General features: G+C 41.4%; 1 protein-coding gene across 1 annotated transcript in view; it reads left to right on the forward strand.

Annotated features, from left to right (window-relative positions):
• The window catches only part of LOC306977308 (ephrin type-B receptor 1-like), a 99,013-nt gene that overhangs the window by 46,379 nt on the left and 33,706 nt on the right, over positions 1–18,928 (forward strand). The window contains exons 6-9 of the mRNA XM_079575572.1: positions 932–1,087; positions 9,201–9,463; positions 11,822–11,897; positions 14,518–14,642. Coding sequence (XP_079431698.1) covers positions 932–1,087; positions 9,201–9,463; positions 11,822–11,897; positions 14,518–14,642 — 620 coding nt within the window. The remainder of the gene's footprint in view (positions 1–931; positions 1,088–9,200; positions 9,464–11,821; positions 11,898–14,517; positions 14,643–18,928) is intronic.

An 18,928-nucleotide genomic window follows, 5' to 3' on the forward strand; every position in this document is an offset into this window, starting at 1 on the left:
AATGTTAAAATTATGTATTTTCCTCCCCCTACATGTTGCAGTAATATCCTTTTGTGTAGAATCCTGCACTGTCACTAAAAAAGGTGTTAATTGGGTCCGAAGTGCCTTAATATAGAAGCTGCAGTTACGCATAAGACCTGAGGTGGCAGTAGTGAGTATAAAAAATGACCAACTTGCATCTAGCCACTTTAAGCAAAAACAAACAAACTGCTAGCCCTCTCTCAAATGTCAGTTTGTGCTCAAATTGTTTACTGTGATCTGAATTTGGATTTTAAGGCACACATGAATCTCAATCTTAATACCTCCCCGAAAAATGACAATTACACATTATTTGTACATTCCTTGTGACTTTGCAGGTGTGCTATCATGAAGCAATAGTATTGATCATGCCACACACTAAATAATCAAACATGATCTTGCTCAACGCCTGAAAGCAGGTTACGTTGTTGTGTGCGTCTAAACACTCGGCACAAGGAAGCGTTACAGAAATATGGGCCAACATCACAATGCATGCTTTGAATTATTTTTAAGCTCACAATCGCAGACAGGAGCAATGCTGACCCAGATAAAGGGGCTGAGTAATGAACAGATAATCTACAGCGGGGAGAAGCAGTGAGACAGTGTGGACAAATGTTTGTGTAGAGCCGGTCTTAACAAGATAACATCCTTATCCCACAAAATCCCACTCTGTGCTTTGGCAACAACACAGCATGTACCCACCAGTACAAAACTAAGATCACCAAATGGTTTGCTCTCACGATAAACAAAAGGGATTATTGAAGTTGTAGAGAAGAAAGAACTTTGCGAGCATTTATCGGTTGAGTTCATCGCACTGGACAATAGACCTTTTGTGTTTTTTGACGTAAATCTCCAAACTATAAAATCCCCATGTATTAAATTCATTTATTTTGTGTTTGTTTGCCATATCCAGCTTGTCCCCAGGGCACCTTTAAGTCCACCCAGGGGGCAGGATTGTGCCAGCAGTGTCCGCTCTACAGCCGCTCCACCATCGAGGCCGCGACTCTGTGCGGCTGTCGGAACGGCTACCACCGCGGGGACATGGACAGCCCGGAGGACACCTGTACCAGTGAGTGCTACTTCTGTCCCCTATGCACAAAACAAAACAAAAATGCAAGCATGTGGCGGAAAGAAAACAATATAAGAAAGCACAATACACGTCACGGTTTAATGTAAATGTGTTGAGGTTTGTGTGTTTTTTAAAGTAGTACTAACTTGTTAAACTTAATAAATCCTTTTGGTAGTCTGGGGGTAACATAAGTGTTAATGGGATGATTGGGGGGCTCGTTCATCTCCCCCTGGCGTCTCTGGCCAATTGCAACTTCGCTGCCCACGGGTCGGAGGCACAATACACACTAATAGAATTACGAAGAAGATACTAACAGGCTAACGGCAAAGCTAACTCTGGGCTAGCGCCACTTAAACAGTATTTACAGCCAACTTTGAGTGAAAAAAATTATCTCCATTGTATAATTGGATGTACAATGTCCGTCTCTCCCTTTGTTTTTTCTGTCATCGTAGTATTTACTTTCACGGACAATTAATGAGTAAAAAAACACAGCATGCTACGACACCTGCAGTGGCGCTTATGGCCTCTAGGCGCATGAGTTACTTAGTACTGCTTTAATTACCGCGATGTGGAAAAAGCAACATATCTCAAACAAAACAATCCAGAACCGTCTGATGTGTCCTTTTTGTTGCATCTGCCCGAGTGTTACGGTTGCGAAAAGACTTGACCCAAATGCATGAAGTTTTATTCCCAGACAGGTTGGGTAGACGTCGGCATCTTCTACTCTTTCCACCACAAAGAACATCCGTTTTTCCCAATTTACGCAGAAGCTTAACAGTTTGCCTTGATTTGACTCATTTCAACAATATTTAACTTTACACGTTTATATTTGGTAAAACTCGGGCTCCACTGCCTCATCACCGCTGCACAACATAATCTATCACACCAGCCCTAATTTCCAGCAGCTCATTTGAGAGTGCGGCTCCGTGTTCTTGGGTTTGGGACTTGGGGAGCAGTAAGTAATAACGCTGCCACATTCCGGGGCCGTTCGTTGAAGTCAGTATGTGTTTTGTGTGTCGAAGAGGGCTGCTGTATTGCTATGCACAAGGAGGCTCTATGCGCAGACTTTGAACAGCCCCGGTCCCAGGGAGAGACGGCGTAAAGTAGGTTGAAACATGGATCACTTTGGACGTCGTCTACCAAAGCTGTGAAAGTGCGATGTCTATTTGTGCCTGTCTGAGCACATTCTGCTGACCTGGATTCAACTCCATGTGTTTGCACAGCCGTGAAAAGCTTCGGTTCATTCATTGGACTGTCCCCCCCCTGCCTCTTTTATATTCATGAACGGGCTATAGGGGACTTTGTGACAGGAGAAATCTAAACTCAGTGTTGGGTTTTTCCATGAATGCTGATAAAATGGTGAGAGATAAGGCTATGATCCTCTGCATGCATTTAACTGGCTGTGTCAGACAGCAGCTTTTCATACGGTGTGTTCAAAGGACTGCGTTCAAATGGCACAACTGTGCTGTTTCTTTAGAGCTCTGTGTTGGGTGAAGGCCCCAATTTTGCCCATCTATCATGTCCTCGGGGCTATTTGTTTGTCAAATCAGAATAGAATGTGTCATTTAAAGTGGCAGTTATTAACAACTAATGCTACTTCTACTGCTTCTCACAGCCATGAGTGACCCCAGTGACTCAGTTTCATCCCAGCTTTGGATAATTAGAAACCATTGGAGAAAAAGAACAATAGCCGAAAGAAATGCAACAACAAAGAAGGTCTTTGCTTTTAAAGAGTACTTCAAAAGCAATTGCCACCAAATATTTGAATCATTTATTTCAGACACTGTGCTCGGTGTTTATTCAGTGTGCTATGCTCAGAAAGCATCTCATCCTGATGTCATATGTTACTTCGACCCCCTGTAAAAAGCACATCTAACCTCACTGATCCCAGCGCTCTCTCAAAGTACAGTACTGCTGATATAAAAATGTACTCTTCTGCTGCAAAGTGTCAGATTTCTGCCCACTTTGCCTACACAGCTCTGTCCAATGCCAAGGTACTTTTGATCCAAGGACACAAACAAATAGGCTGTGCTACATTTCCCAATAAAACAACACCAATTCCATGTCTACCTGCCTTCTGCCTGGATGTTGAATAGATAAACTCAGATGGCTAGGAGAATCTGGACCATACTTGTCATAGATAGATGGTTGCTGCAGCCTGTGTATTTTGGAGTACGGGTCAGAATGACACTGTGAAAGCCACTCTCTAAATGGGGAGAGAAGGCGAGGATGCTGCTACTGTCACTGCAGATGGGTTTGGAAATGGATTCTTGTAAGATTCAGTCTTTCAATGATAGAAAGTTGTCAAAAGTCCAAGATTAAAGTTTATATTTCAGATGACTTGCACATTGGCAAAAACATGTGTTGTTCAATATAGTGTTTTTTTTTTAACTTAACTTTTTGGTATCCTGCTGTTTTATTTATAAACAGCTCTTCAAATGCGTGCGCTGGTTTGGAGTCTGGTTAAATATAGATTGTCGTACAAAGAAGTTGCAATCCATCCCTGCTCACACTAAAAGGCGACGTCGGCTGTGTTAAACCTGACAGTGAAACCAAAAAAGTAGTCATAAAAATGGTCACATTTTGGGATGGGCTTCTTCCAATTAAACGTGCTGACAGCCACAACATTGCCAACACTTTTTATTCCTTTTCCTTCAATAATAAACATGTCTATAATTAATTCTCAACACGGCCTGTAACATTTCAAATTAATTACTTGCATTCACTATATTTTTGCTGCAACTCCTCTGTGTCAGACCAAAAGGGCAAGAGGTTAGCGTCATGAGCTTTACGAGCTGACTGACATTAAGAGCATTTTGTTATTCCGGTGGAGATGTCAAAAAAAAAAAAAAAAAAACGAGAGTATATGCATGATTTGTCCTGTTAAAATATGGATGTCACCTTCCCAGTTTTTGAAGTTAACTTTGCTGTTATCTCAGCGAGAGACTGACATCGGGGGGAAAAGTATTTGAAATGATTTGGTTCAGATAAAAAAAGAAATAAGATAAGTTTGACTGAATATCTGTGTCAAGGCGCGGCGTGTGCTTGTGTGTGGGTAATCATCAGCGCTTAGAAGAATGTTTATAAGATCAACAGTTCGGACCTCCCGCTGGCTCTCGCGTGTGGGAGGCTGTGCATGTGCGATAATATTAGGGCAAATTTGACGTAGAATTGATCGTGGCTGTCTGTGAGAAGACTACTTTTAAGATCACAGGCTTGTGAACATCTATGAGTAACTCGGTACAGATGGACCACGACTTCTTATAAGCTTAAAGAGTAACTGACCTTTAGAGGCATTTTTTCACACATTATAAGTAGCAAATGGGCTTTAGTGGTGCAATTCACTTCAATATTCCCTCCTTTGACATTTTAGATAGAAGCTTTTTTAATGTATATAAGACCGTGTTCATTTGTTCTCATATAGGCATAGTTTCGATACACGATAGATGAATATTTTTACTATAATTGTCCATTATACAACTCTGAGAGAACAACTCCGCCAGATCTCTTTTGTTTGTAAGTGTTTTTATGTTCTCTTGAAATCAAATGCTTGTCAAAGTTTGTATAGTTTTGAGAAATAATCTCACGGTTCATAATAGCAGTAGCAGCAGCCTCAGATAGAAAATGTGACGAAGAAATTCTGAGAAGAAATTCAATAGCAAAGGAAACTTTCACAAGGATGAGCAATTTACTTTGCAATCTCAGAATTACAATGAAGACACGAAGATCCTTGAGTGTTATGTCACGCCAGTGTGGAAATACGGATGTGAGAGTTGGACCATCTCAGATCAAATGGAAAAAATGACTACAAGCAACAGAAATGTGGTTCCTACGGCGCATGATGGGAATCCACTGGACAAGCCACACAACTAGTGATACAGCATTACAGAGAAGCAGCCGACAGAGAGCACTCCTGAAGCAGATTCGGAAACAACAACTAGACTTTTTGGGACACGATAAGGAGGGAAGGGTTGGAATTGGTATTCAGGGAAAATCAATGGGAAGCAAGACAGAGGGCGACAGAGAACAACTTTCCGCCAGAATATCGCTGCCAGGACTGGAATGGACAGCATTAACATGTGGAGACTGGCAAAGAAGACGATTGGCATTCCATGGCCACCTACGTCACACGATATGGCACTGCAAGAGAGTGAGAGAGCAGCAACAATTTAGCACTACTGTATATAAATACTGCTACATGTTTAAAGCAGTACTAAGTAACTTGTTCACCTTAACAAATCCTTTTCATAGTCCTTCTGGGGATAATACAAGTGTTAATGGTATGATTTCATCTGCCCCTGGTGTCTCTAGCCAGAAAACAAATATTTGCAACTTTCCCTGCTCCGACCCGGAGGCACAATACACACTCATGGAATCACGAAGAAGAAGCTAACAAGCTAGCGGGAAATGCTAGCTGCGGGCTAGCGCCACTTAAACAGTATTTATAGCCAAGATTGAGTGAAAAAAAAATCTCCATTGTGTAATTGGATGTACAATATCCCTCTCTTCCTTTGTCTTTTCTGTCAGCGTAGTATTTACTGTCACAGACAATTAATGAGTAAAAAAACGTAACATGCTATGACACCTGCAGTGGCGCGTATGACCTCTAGGGGCATGAGTTACTTAGTTCTGCTTTAAATATAACTGGCTATGTCCAAAAAAAATGTCCAAAGAGCAAGTTTCATTCAAATCTCATAACACTATTTTTCCATTAAAAGCGATTTCCGACATCTCGTTTAGCATACTGTACTGCACAACAGTTTGTTATAGCTATGCTTCTGTTATGGTCTTGCCGAAAGCCCTAGTTCTCACTACAATCCTCCGATCCTTCTCACTAAAATTTCAATGATTTTCCCGAGCCTCGACATGTCAGAGCAATGGTAGGTATGGTAAATGGTAAATGGACTCAACTTACATAGCGCTTTTCTACCTTTATCAGGCCCAAAGCGCTTTACAGTAAGGAACCAGCCAACCATTCACTCTCTCATTCATACGCCAATGTACACAGACACTGGAGGCAAGTAGGGTGAAGTGTCTTGCCCAAGGACACAACGACAATGTGCATTTGTGGGAGCTGAGACTCGAACCCACGACCTTCCGATCACGAGACGACCCGCTCTACCAACTGTGCCACCGTTGGGCAGTGTTTTAACCTTGTGAACGTGCGATTAGGACTCATTACTATTATGTCACACTATGTCGAGTCCCCCTCCGCTGTGACCCAGGGCTGAGAGAACAGCAACAGAACCAGCGCCGAAGAATAGACTGAGAAACTCAGTGTGTGTGGCCCTCAGGTCACCTTTTCACTGTTACAGACACTTTTCAAACTCTTGTAAAGTTCCTCTCCGGCAGTAATGCTGTATCTGCACTGTGTGAGAGTGAGGAGGGAGGAGGGAAAATTGTTAGAAAAGTGCTGATGGTCAGTCTGCTTCTTTTACTGTATATTGGCTTTTAATATTTTGTTATACTAATAAATGGATGGATTTCGCTTTTGCCCTGGTCATTGACTAGTGCAAGGTTCTACATCAGGGGCACCCAAACTTTTTGTCTCCAGGGGCCAAAATGAAAATATGCCTGTGGGCCGTGGGCCAAACTGAACTATTTCAAGGGTGACACACATAACACTGCAAAGAATAATACTTACTTTATTATTTAAGGCATACATTTGCATTTTATCCAATCTGTGCAAATAATATGCTACATTAAACGAATGCTAACTATGGCAAAAGGCTAGTTTTAGTAGAACAAAATCAACAATTGCAGCAATATAGTGAAAAATGTAAACAACAACAATCCTTGCTTCTCCAACAGTACAAACGACTTATACTAGTGAGAAACATGAAGCTGGTCTTTGGACATTATTAGCCTGTTAATGTTAGTTTACAGTTGGCTCACTGACGAGGTGAGTATGCCATCAAGGTGTGAGTCAGTCAGTGAGAGGTCACTGACGGACTCACACCTTGATGACATACTCACCTTGTCAGGCGTCTGGACTTGTTGAGGGTCATGACACTTAAGTCTGCTCATAGGTGTAAGTCTTAGCAATATTTTTGTTTTACTTGGACTTGTGTTTGTTGTAAGGGCTTACCATTGAGAATGAATGGGAATAGTTAAGAGAGTTAGTAGTAACTATACGCTGCAACGCAAAGTCACCCTCTGGCGGGCATCGTGGCCTCACTTTGGGAGTGATTGACTTAAAGCAGAACTAAGAAACTCATGCCCCTAGAGGCCATACGCACCACTGCAGGTGTCGTAGCATGTTGCGTTTTTTTGTCCATGAGAGTAAATACTATGCTGACTGGCAGAAAAGTCAGAGGGAGAGAGGGATATTGTACATGGGGTTGAGACATATTGTACAATGCCACAGCACCAAGGAGATCATTTTTGTCACTCAAACTTGGCTGTAAACATCGCTACAGTGGCTCTAGTCCACAGTTAGCTTTGCCCGCTATCTTCTTCTTTGTCATTCTATTAGTGTGTATTGCGCTGACGACCCGTAGGCAGGAAAGTTGCAATTTTGGTTTTCTAGCCAGACACCAGGGGGAGATGAACGACCCCCACTCATCCCATTAACACTTGTATTACCCCCAGAGGGACTACGAAAAGGATTTATTAAGGTAAACAAGTTACTTCTTTAAAAAGTAGTGCCAGTTTTGCAATTCGGTACAACATGGAAACTCATTCAAACTCAAAAATATAATAATAATAAAAACTCTCAATAGAAGTTGATTTGTTGTGGAAACTACTGGCCATAGCGCAAATATTTTGTTTAAATAGTACATGGGAAAACTGCCCATGATGTTATGCAATCAAGTGAAAACAAAAAAGCAACAACATTAACCCTATTGAGAGGATGTTTAGTTGTTATATTGTATGGGTGTGTGTCAAAGCAATTATTTTCACGATCATATGAACAAATGATACGAATCCTAATAGGAATAGGCTCATTCTTTCTCCGTTGTCTATTACTTCATCGATCTATCACATTAATTTATAGCAGAGACATTTCCATCTCTATTAACCACATTGGAATAGCATATCGCATCCTGTATGTCCTAATCTCGTGAAATGAATTGACCTGTTGGACATCTGTGCCTGGGTCTTAAGATGTTTCCAAACATAGCCCTCTCGATAGGCGCAGGGCAGCCTCGCTCAAACAATCACTTGGCTACTTATTAAAATACAGATTTCTCATTAAGATATTCATATATAGGCTATTAGGAGGAGCTGCTTATTAAAATCCAAACTGGTTTTCTCAAGTGCTCTGTGTAATGAAGTTTGATTGCATCCAGGTGCCAGACATTAACTTACTGCTGCTCTCTCTGCCTAATCCAAATTGACTTGATTGATATCCCTGGAGCGATTTGGTGTGGCCGCTCATTTTATTAAAAGTTGAGCTATTCTCATGTTCATGTTACTATATGCTATCAGGATGCTATGTTACGCTTAATAAACTTACTTGCTTAGCTTTTGGCCATAATATAATGTTATATTATGTTTCCTCATCAAAAACAGTCTTTTTGACGTCCCTATGCTTGTATCTCAGCTCTCAAATGGCCTTTGCTAAACCACGAAGCTAGCAGCAATTGTTTCTAGCCTCATTTCAATACGATATATCAAGTTAAATCAACATTTTTTGCGTTTTCAAACAGTGCAATAACATTGTCCAAAACATACTTGGAGTATTTTTGGGGATTATGGATTCACATTCACTCAGTTTTCAGTAATCCTCTTCACTTCACTGGTCGTTTCTTCTATTGTTGAAGTGCCCTGGCTTATATTTCTTGGATTCTAGAGCATCACACAGGGAACATAAAACTCTCCTCCACATTTTTAAATCCCATAATCCATCATCGGCTTATGGGCAGTTATGAACAGGTCTATGCTCAAAGCGCGTTCTCCACCGCACCATGGATTTGCTAGCATGATGTTTGCCGAAAGCGAAAGCTTGTATTCCATTGTGTTTTGTAAACTGTTTGCTACCTCTGCTGTCAGTCAAAAGCTATAACTATATTACTTTTCCTTTTTTTTCTCCATAAACATTTTTTAATTATGAAAAAATGTAAAGGCGTTTGAGGTGTGATCAGTAGTTTCTTTATGTCTCTCCTCCCAGGCGTCCCATCCGCCCCTCGAAACCTGGTGTCCATAGTGAACCAGACCTCTGTGGTGTTGGAATGGCACTCTCCGCGGGACACGGGCCACAGAGAAGACCTGTCCTACAACGTGATCTGCAGGCGCTGCCACAGCCCGGAGCGGAGAGCGTGCCAGCCCTGTGACGACAGCGTGGCCTTTGTGCCCGGCAAGAGAGCCCTGAGGGACACCAGAGTGGAGATCAGCAAACTGCGGGCGCACACATCCTACACCTTTGATGTCCAGGTTTGCTCAACACTTATTTCAGATGCAATTTCAATTGGTTGAAATGATAAGATGTGAAGTGTTGGGTTTCAGACGCCGTCACTTCATTCTATCAGCCAGTGATAGTTATTATAGCAGGTTCAAGTAACTAATGCAAACAGTTTTCTTGGCTGAATTCATGGCAAATTCAGCTTCAATAGCGCTTACTGTCACTGGGGGTATTCGAGAAGCATTGTTTATTTGAGGAAAGACGTGTGTTCACCTTTATTGCTCAAACTTATCTGTATAGAATCTGTACTTTATGACTGGACCACTGGATTTCCTATCAGTCCAAATCATGGCGTCTCCAATCCAAAAGGGGGCCCCAATTTCATCAATAAATGGAGGAGCTAGGCCATACAATAAATCAGACGATTTGCTGTGGTGACCCCAAAAAAGGAAAGGGAGCTTCCACAATGTACACTATTAAACTCAGGGCCAAGAACTTTGAGATTGCGCATTCATCTGTATTCTTACTCAGTGCTTTTGCTATCTACAAGGCCACTGCCATCATAAGCGCAGAGTTCGATTTTATCGTACTACTCAAATCAAGGTTAACTTGGAGACTGGAGCCCTGGATATGAAATACCTGAAGAATATTGTTTGTATAATCGCTATGTCTGCAAGAAATGATGCCTAATTTAAGAAAGGGGCATGCACTCATATGCCACTTGTGATTTCAAACTACTGGTAATTATTTTCCTTAAAAGTTGCATGAAATCAGCAGTCAGCCGTTTTATTAATCCCTGGAATTAGTGGAAAGTAGAAATAAAGGGAAATAAAAAACAATGCTTGGAGCTAGGCTAGCCTGTCTAATTAGCCCGCTGTTGTTCAGTGATTTGCCGTTGACTGAAGGCGCTTTATGACTTCCAAAATGAACTCACCATAAACAATGTGCGGCGGTTAATTAGGTGGTCTTAAACGCACTCCGAGCATGGTAATTGATTTGTGTTGGTGTGGAGATGTTGATAAGAAGACAATGGGCCCAGCATGTGTTTTGTGTATAAATTAGGATAAGTGACAGTGCAGACAAAGATGATGTATGGATGTGATCTAGTGTAAAAATGAAGGAAAGAGGATTTTTGTCTGAGCAGTTGCCGTGAACAATGAAAACGAGATCAATACAGAATAAAGTATTTTACTCTTTTTTTTTTATTTCCACAAAATTCTTTATCAGTAATAGTTAGATATTAACCACTGAAGCCTCTGAAATATCCTTACTTTGCAGTTATTGTGGTGGTGTAGGATTTTATTAAACAATTAGAAATAAAACTTTTAAAGCAGTACTAAGTAACTTGTTTACCATAATAAATCCTTTTCGTAGTCCCTCTGGGGGTAATACAAGTGTTGATGGGATGATTGGCCAGAAAACCACCTTTGCAGCTTTCCTGAAATGGGTCGGAGTTACCAATACACACTAATAGAATCATGAAGAAGAAGCTATCAGGCTAACGGGCAAATCTAACTGCGGGCTAGCGCCACTTAAACAATAATATTTGGATGTACAATATCCCTCTCTCCCTTTGTCTTTTCTATCAGTGTAGTATTTACTCTCACGGACAAGTAATGAGTTAAAAAAAAAAACATGCTACGACACCTGCAGTGGCGCTCATGGCCTCCAGGGGCATGAGTTACTTGTTAAGTAATTCATGCCCCTGGAGGCCAGAAAAGGCAAAGGGAGAGAGGGATATTGTACATCCAATTACACAATGGAGATCCTTTTTTTTTTTTAACTCAAACTTGGCTGTAAACACTGCTAAAGTGGACCTAGCCCACAGTTAGCTTTGCTTGTTACCCTGTTAGCTTCTTCTTTATGATTCTATTAGTGTGTATTGGGGCCTGCGACCCGGAGGCAGGGAAGCAGCAAGGGGAGATGAAAGACCCTCATTTATCCCATTAACACTTGTATTACCCCCAGAGGGACTACGGAAAGGATTTATGAAGGTCAACAAGTTAATACATTTCTATCTTAAAGCTGATATTTTTTCATTTTTTTTCCATTCTTGAGCCCTTTAGTCTATCAGAAAGCAAAATGATTCCCACAGTGTGGGCTGCCAGATCCTATGGCTAAAATCAGCTTTCAATAACCATCAAAAAGTTCTCGTTCTCAGCCAAAATCCCAGCACTTTGCCTTCAATCGAACTCTGCAGCCTCCAGTGTTTAACATTATCTGGAGATTTTGCGCTGAGACTCTGTATATGCACAAACTTTCATGTGTTCATGCTTAAGGTTGACCCAGGTCGACACGTAATTGTCGTACCTCTTTTTAACCATATGCTTTATCCGACCGAACTGTGAAGTGACTTTTCAACATCACTGACCCATTTTATTGTTTTACAGGCCGTCAACGGTGTCTCCAACAAGAGCCCCTACCCCGCCCAACAACTGTCGATCAACATAACGACCAATCAGGCGGGTGCGTGTGACTTATCCATGCTTGTGTGTGTGTGTGTGTGTGTGAGAGAGTGTGTACCCCGGGGCTGACTTTTTTGGGGATTACGTGAGGCGTTGGGATATGGCTGAGGGAGATAAATGAAATCGAGCTGTCTTTTAATTCATAAAACATGCTAGGCGCCTGTCATCTCTCTCTGTCTTTCATCTTTTTTTGCCCCACCCTCGCTCTCTTCTCTTCTCTCCGCCTCTGTCCCTTCTCCCGGTCCCAGACAGAGTCATTCTCACAGACTATAAAGTGAGCTGACTTACGGCACCATCAATACTCAACAGAGACAGACACAAGTGAGGATCTCAACCCGCTTTCCGCATTTAGATTTAAGGAGGTCTTTAAGGATGGATTTGACGCCATCTTTGCTCATCTGCGGATTCCTAAGCTCATTCCTAACCCACATTGTATCCATTGTCACCCCAAGATGCACCTCTAACAGCGCTCAACTGTAAACATCGTCTGGTAAGCCCGAGCTCTGAGAAGACATTATTGTCCCAGAATGGCCGATAATGCAGTAGAATTAGAGTGTGTTTTTTTTTCTTACTGGAGGCAAGCAAAGTACCAAAAATATCCCAAATCCCTATTGTGACTTTTCAGCTGACAGCTAGTTCATATTTCTGACAGCACAAAAAGACTTCCAATTCTCATAGCATTAAAAGGGATTATATCTGTCCCTTGGTGTCTCGATGACTCAGCTGGCAGCGATGCATAACACTTATAAAATATAGTGCTTCCAAATGTAGCCACTATACACCAATTAAATGAAAGGTAAGATGGGGTTTTGCTTGGAGTTTTGCTGCAGATAGAGCTGATTTAATTTGTTCAGTTGATTGTGGCCACAAGTGCCACGCAGTGTAAAATTGCAATGCTAATTTAGCATGCTACACGCCAATCTGCATCTGAATTTTGACCACCGGCCTTTTATTTGATGTTGTACCTTTTTTTTTTAGCAGTTTGATTTAGTCTAGCTTTTCTATGAGTTGTTTGCTGAGTCTTTTTGCACATTAGGTGATAGATACCGACAACTGCAGATAGGGGGCACCACTCCAAGAGCTGCAGTTTAGTAGATGATCAAGGCTTACCGTCTGTCAACTCAGTTTGACAAGGTCCTGTGCTTCATGTCCTCACAGATGGGTATAATGTTGTAATGCATTATGTTTAACTACACTTGTTTGTTTGTGGTCTGTGGGTTTGTTTTTTTATGGCCACAAAATTGACTGTATTTTGGCGTTTGGTTGTTAAATACCCCCAAAGCAAACTCACTGGACAAGCTTTTATAGATTATGCATAATTGACCACAGGAAAATTACATAATAATATCTTTTCTAAAGTCCCTCCCTTTGTTAATTGTAGCAACTAATCAGAAACCCCGGGATACGACTTTGACCAATGAGGCGAGTAGACTATACAGTCGCTGATTCTGTCTGTGTTTTGGACAGAACGTTTAAAAACATTTTTTTACTCAGAATTCATTTATTCTGTTATATATTGGCGTTATCTTTGACATTTAAAATGAAAACTATCATCACAATGCTTTTTTTTTTTAAATCAATCTGGTGTTAGTTCAAAGGCGTGCAGAAAGTAGGTCAGCCCAGTGTCCGAACGCCAGCAGAATGAGTGCACTACGTCTGCTAAAATCTCCAGGAACAATGCATATCCAGCCAAACCCATGAGACAGTGGACTATTCATGGATACATATGTGTCAGATGCACTTTATTTCACATGGATTTTACATGAATTAAGAAAACGTGTACGATTATTGCCTTATTGTCTGAGAGAGAAAGCTATTGGTCATTTAACAGCTCGAGCTAAAGATAAGCAGCGGTAAGCAGTTAGTGCTAGCATTTTTTCACCGTAACCGTTTTCATTCAAGTAGTTTATTCATGAGAAATACGCAACAGGCGATTGAAACAGCTGTTTTCATTCAGTCGTGTTGTGTTTAGTTCAAAGACCTGTCTCTGTTCTCCTCGCAGTGCATTGTGGTTTACAAAATTTACAGACTGTCACTTTAACGCTGCAGAATACATTTACAGCAGCTTGCACTCCCATACCCTATGTTTGCTAAATAAGAACAGCAGCTACATGAGGATGAGGATACCCAAGTAACTATGGGTCGTACCCCAAGCAGTTTTTTTGTCTTTCTTTTTTTTTGCCAAGATGACCTTTCAAATTGGATTAATCAGATGTATGGCTGGTGGCTCCTGAGCTACAAGTTGGAGACGCCTGAATCCACACTGGTACTGTTTTCACCATTTGCAGGTTAAAACTTCTCCTTAACTTATACCTCATACATCACAGCACGGTATCTCTGCATATCCATAAAGTGCAAATAGGATAAAAGCCTCTATTAAAATGAAGCAGCCACATTTCTGCCACCAGCCAGTTTATAAAAGTATGAGTGAAAATGCATTGCGCACATAACTCTTGGTTTCTCCTCAGTGACGGCGGCAGTAATTTGTTTTCACGAGCTCGTATGAGAAAACATTCCCCCCTCGCCTTGTAGTAAATAATCCTGCGTGGTTATGTATTTCCATATTTACGCGTGGCCCTCAATGGTTTACCCGCCTAATTGATTGTGTGTATGTTTAACAGCTCCCTCGGTCGTTCCCATCATGCACCAGGTGAGCTCGACCAGCCGCAGCTTCTCGTTGTCATGGCCACCGCCCGAGCAGCCCAACGGCATCATCCTGGACTACGAGATTCGCTACTATGACAAGGTAGGGCAGGATGATGAATCTGTCTGCGAGTTTTGAGCTCCAGGCAACAGTCTGTAATCCATTAGTTCACAAACATGGCGTCGATAGGAGCTACATCCTAAAAGGGCTTGTCGGTGGAAAAAATTGCACCCATTCTTTTGCTCCCCAAAGCAAAGAAAGGTTTTGTATTCATACTGTATTTGTTTTTACTCACAGCTTCTTAAAGGGGGTATATGTAAAATGTGTTCTACTACAACTAAAGTGCTCTGATCCGTTATCTATACTGACAACGGCAGAAAATTGACTGTGATTAATGACATTGCCTTTAAACTTGACATCAATGGACACGTGTGTTGTAGCAAGTATGTCAAATCATACGAGTCCTGAGGCGCAACGCGGATCCGTGCAAATGTGCCGACAGCTGACTACTCACACTTGTCATCTTATATACGCATTAAGTGTAATTAATGACTCAACTGTTTTCCGCATCTGTCAAAATGTCCCCGTTGTGTGTGTACTTTTCTTGTTGAGTGTAATTCGCTCGTATGCCCATCTTCCTGTTGAGCGTCCATACATCTTTTTCCGCAGCCCATTCATTCACATTGGCATGGGCTTGATATTGATGCTACACCCCAGACTTTCTATCTATTTGTCTTGGAGCAAAGTGAAAGCCTATTTATTACTGTGGGTGATCAAATATCTGCACATGGTAGATGAGGGAAAAAAAAGGAAGTCCATTGATTTATTGAGTCTTGTATGTATAAGCAGTGCAGTTGTAGAGGCACAATCGACTTGTATAGAGACACAGGAGCTCTGGGGGCAGCCAATTAAAACTACTTTACCATTGATTGTATAACTTTTATAAAGACGCTCACGGCTGAGTCAATGCCGCCGTCAAGGCCAAATCATCTTTTTACATTACAGTTGAAAACTCAGTATTGTGTTAAAGCAGAAATAAGTAGCTCACGGCCCTAGAGGCCATAAGCACCAATGCATGTTGCGTTTTTTTACTCACTAATTGTCCGTGAGAGTACCACGCTATCAATACTACACTTATAGAAAAGACAAAGGGAGAGAGGGATATTGTACATCGAATTACACAATGGAGATAATTTTTTTCACTCAAACTTGGCTGTAAATACTGTTTAAGTGGCGCTAGCCCGCAGTTTGCTTTGCTCGTTAGCCTGTTAGCTTCTTCCTCACGATTCTATTTGTATTGCCTCTCCGGCCCGGAGGCAGAGAAGTTGCAATTGTGGTTTTCTGGCCAGAGACACCAGAGGGAGATAAATCATCCCATTAACACTTGTATTACCCCCAGGGGGACTACGAAAAGGATTTATTAAGGTTAACAACTTCTTCTTCGTTCTATTCTTTAAGCAATCCATGAATGTTTGAGTAATCATTGACTCTTCTTCCACGGCAACCATTCCAAGTGTTGTAGCGCCTGCTTATACATTGCTACTCAGAATCCGAATCAGTATAATGTTTTCAGTCAAACCCATGTGAAAAAAAAATGAAATAAACTAATCTGGGTACATGGTTCTCTCAGTAAAGTCACTAGCATATGCTGAAATTTCAAGTACTTATAATGCAATCTTTTCATCTCACATAGAACATAAATATCATGATGCTGTGTAGCCTGACCCATTTAAGTTGAGTGTTTTGTTAAAAGCCACCACGTCCTCTTGAGCATGCACTTTCTGCTCGGCTCGCTGCTTCATGTGGAGTGCTGCGGCTGGATGTGAGGAGAGTTTAAAAGTTTGAAAATCTCTCCGGAGTTGCTTGCCATGCTGCACTTCTCAATCACCGCGTTTCAATGGGAATTACATCAGATGATTTTGCTTTTGGCTCGACAACAGATGGAGACAGACACATTTATTCTCAGTGGGAAGCGATATGAGCAAGTATTGCGGACCCACTGTCGCTCTATTATTTAGAAATACTTTGTGTGCTGTGTATGAGTTCAGACTGATCCCTCCATGTTCTATCAGGTCAAGCTCAAAACAATGCCGAGAATGAGTTAATCAAAATGAATAAAAACACAGATGCACCGATCCAGCTTTTTTGCTAACGATATCGATACCGATACTGGGTTTTGAGTATCTACCGATGCCCGATATTTACCAATACCACGATACCAAGTGGCTTTCTCTGAGTGAAAAATTGAATTGACTGTTTTCTCCTGTTTAAGATCAATAAAGTCACATTCCAGTCAAAAAGTCATATTTTATTGTCACAATATTACGGATCAATTATAACTATTGATAAACTCTTGGATAAACATTTAACAAGGATCACTGGACTTTTGTACACTAAATATCCTTGGTTATAACAGGCTTTAGGTTACATTAATACAAACAACTCACATGAAGTGATCTGATCATTACAAATATGTCAGATCAGTTATTTCTTAAACTAACTTTAGGTATTATTACTGATTGTTCTTTTAGTAAGTCAGAAGGTTTGTTTACCTGCTTTGATAGTTTCAGTCACTTCCTGTGATCTTCCTCAGAAGCGTCACCTGGTGGTGGAGGTGACGTGTCGGAGGCAGCTTACATGGATTTTCCTGTCCGTAGGGGGAGCTTATACTTACACTAATACTTAAATGGACTATACAGAGTTTAAAAATGTTAAAATTATGTTATATTCATGTTCCAGCAATGTCCTAAGGTGTAGAATTAGCCCCAACCTGTTCACCACAGCTGCCTCTAAAATCCTGCGCTGTCACTCAAAAAGTTGTTACTTCGGGTCCGAATTGCTGTCATGCACGAGCTTAATATAGAAGGAGCAGTTACATGTATGACCTGAGGTGGCAGTAGAGAGTATACAATTGCCAACTTGCATCTAGTCCCTTTAAGGTATGTTAGTTTCTGTCTCGGCCATGATTAGCTTTAGCATACTGATGCTAACCGCCGCATTTTGCGCAGCGATCAAAAATGTGTTTGCAGAGGTTGTATCTAACTCAGTGATTTACTTCTGCTGGTTCTTAGCTTTACAATGATTTGCAGCATGTGCATAATCACTTTGATTTAGGTGGTAAAAGTAATGTTTTTAAGGCCTTGAGAGCCAAAACTGGAATCAGTTAAGTATCGGATATTTGTAGCCGATACCCGATATCGTATTTTTGTCAGTATCGGCTCGGATATTGATACCAGTATCAGATCGGTGCATCCCTAATTGGCAGAAGCAATTTGGGACAAGCTACATTTTTTGGAAAGAATCTTTTAACACTTGAACCAGTTTCATTAGTGTGTGACAAATGCAGATTCATTAAGCTTAAGATAAGGCCTAAACTTGGATGAAGAAGTAGCTCGCAGAGTTCACAGCGCCAAATGCTAACTGAGGACTCTGAGGTAGTACAACGGCTCTTTACCGAAGCACCCAATTTAAATCGCAGCATCACTTTCTAAACTCCGAGAGCTACTTTTACAGCCTAATTATTTTACAAGCATGACTATAGCCCAGAGCTGGAGTTCAAATTGTCCCGATCTACTCTGGTGCAGTGCCGGCAGCTGCACCGGTATATTTCCACACATAAGAACAAAGCTCCGAAAAAGAACAACAAGCCTTCACTTTTGGGCCCCTGCCATCCGCCGCATTCCAACTTTTACAACAATTCGAGTAAACAGTTCTGGGGCTTTTTCGGGATAAGGGTTCGCCCATGTCTGCACCCACTTTTCTGTCTTTAATAAGCACTGTCAGTAAGTTGCATTGGCCATAACTCATAGCGACGCGGCACACAAACTTGTACAGCTGCAGCGGGCCCCTTATCTGTTCCCTTTGATGCAAACAGTCGCGCGCAAGGCTTAAGACCGTGACTCTGGAGAAGACTCTCTCTACACAATTCTCTCTATAACCCAGCGTTTGGCCGGGAGAAGCGCTGTGCTGCAGGGGAGACAAGAGTTACGTAAGGTTACTGGATGTTGTTTGGGGTGTGTATAAATCCCCGTCGGCGTGAGCAGAAAACCATTCAGTAAGTACATGGATGAGGAGAAAAGAGAATTACGCTGACGAGCTTGTGCTACATTGTCTTTGCTCCAGCGTGTACAGAAGTCAAAGTCAAATGGCAAAGCTTTGATATGTTTAAGGGGGCGCTTTGTGTAACTTTTAATAACGTTTAAGAACTGTTCATGCATAGACCGTATAGAACTATTATATAACTAGTATGTTAGCTGACTTTTTCTACCATTTAGAACATGAGTGTGATTGGCCCTGGGCACGAAATCTTATATACTAACAATGCCAGTGCCATACATATTTAAAAAGAATAGTCTGAAAAAGTATTGTTCAGATATTGGTATTGTAAA

This window comes from Gobius niger (genome assembly GCF_951799975.1).
Source record: "Gobius niger genome assembly, chromosome: 17".
Lineage (NCBI taxonomy): Eukaryota > Metazoa > Chordata > Actinopteri > Gobiiformes > Gobiidae > Gobius > Gobius niger.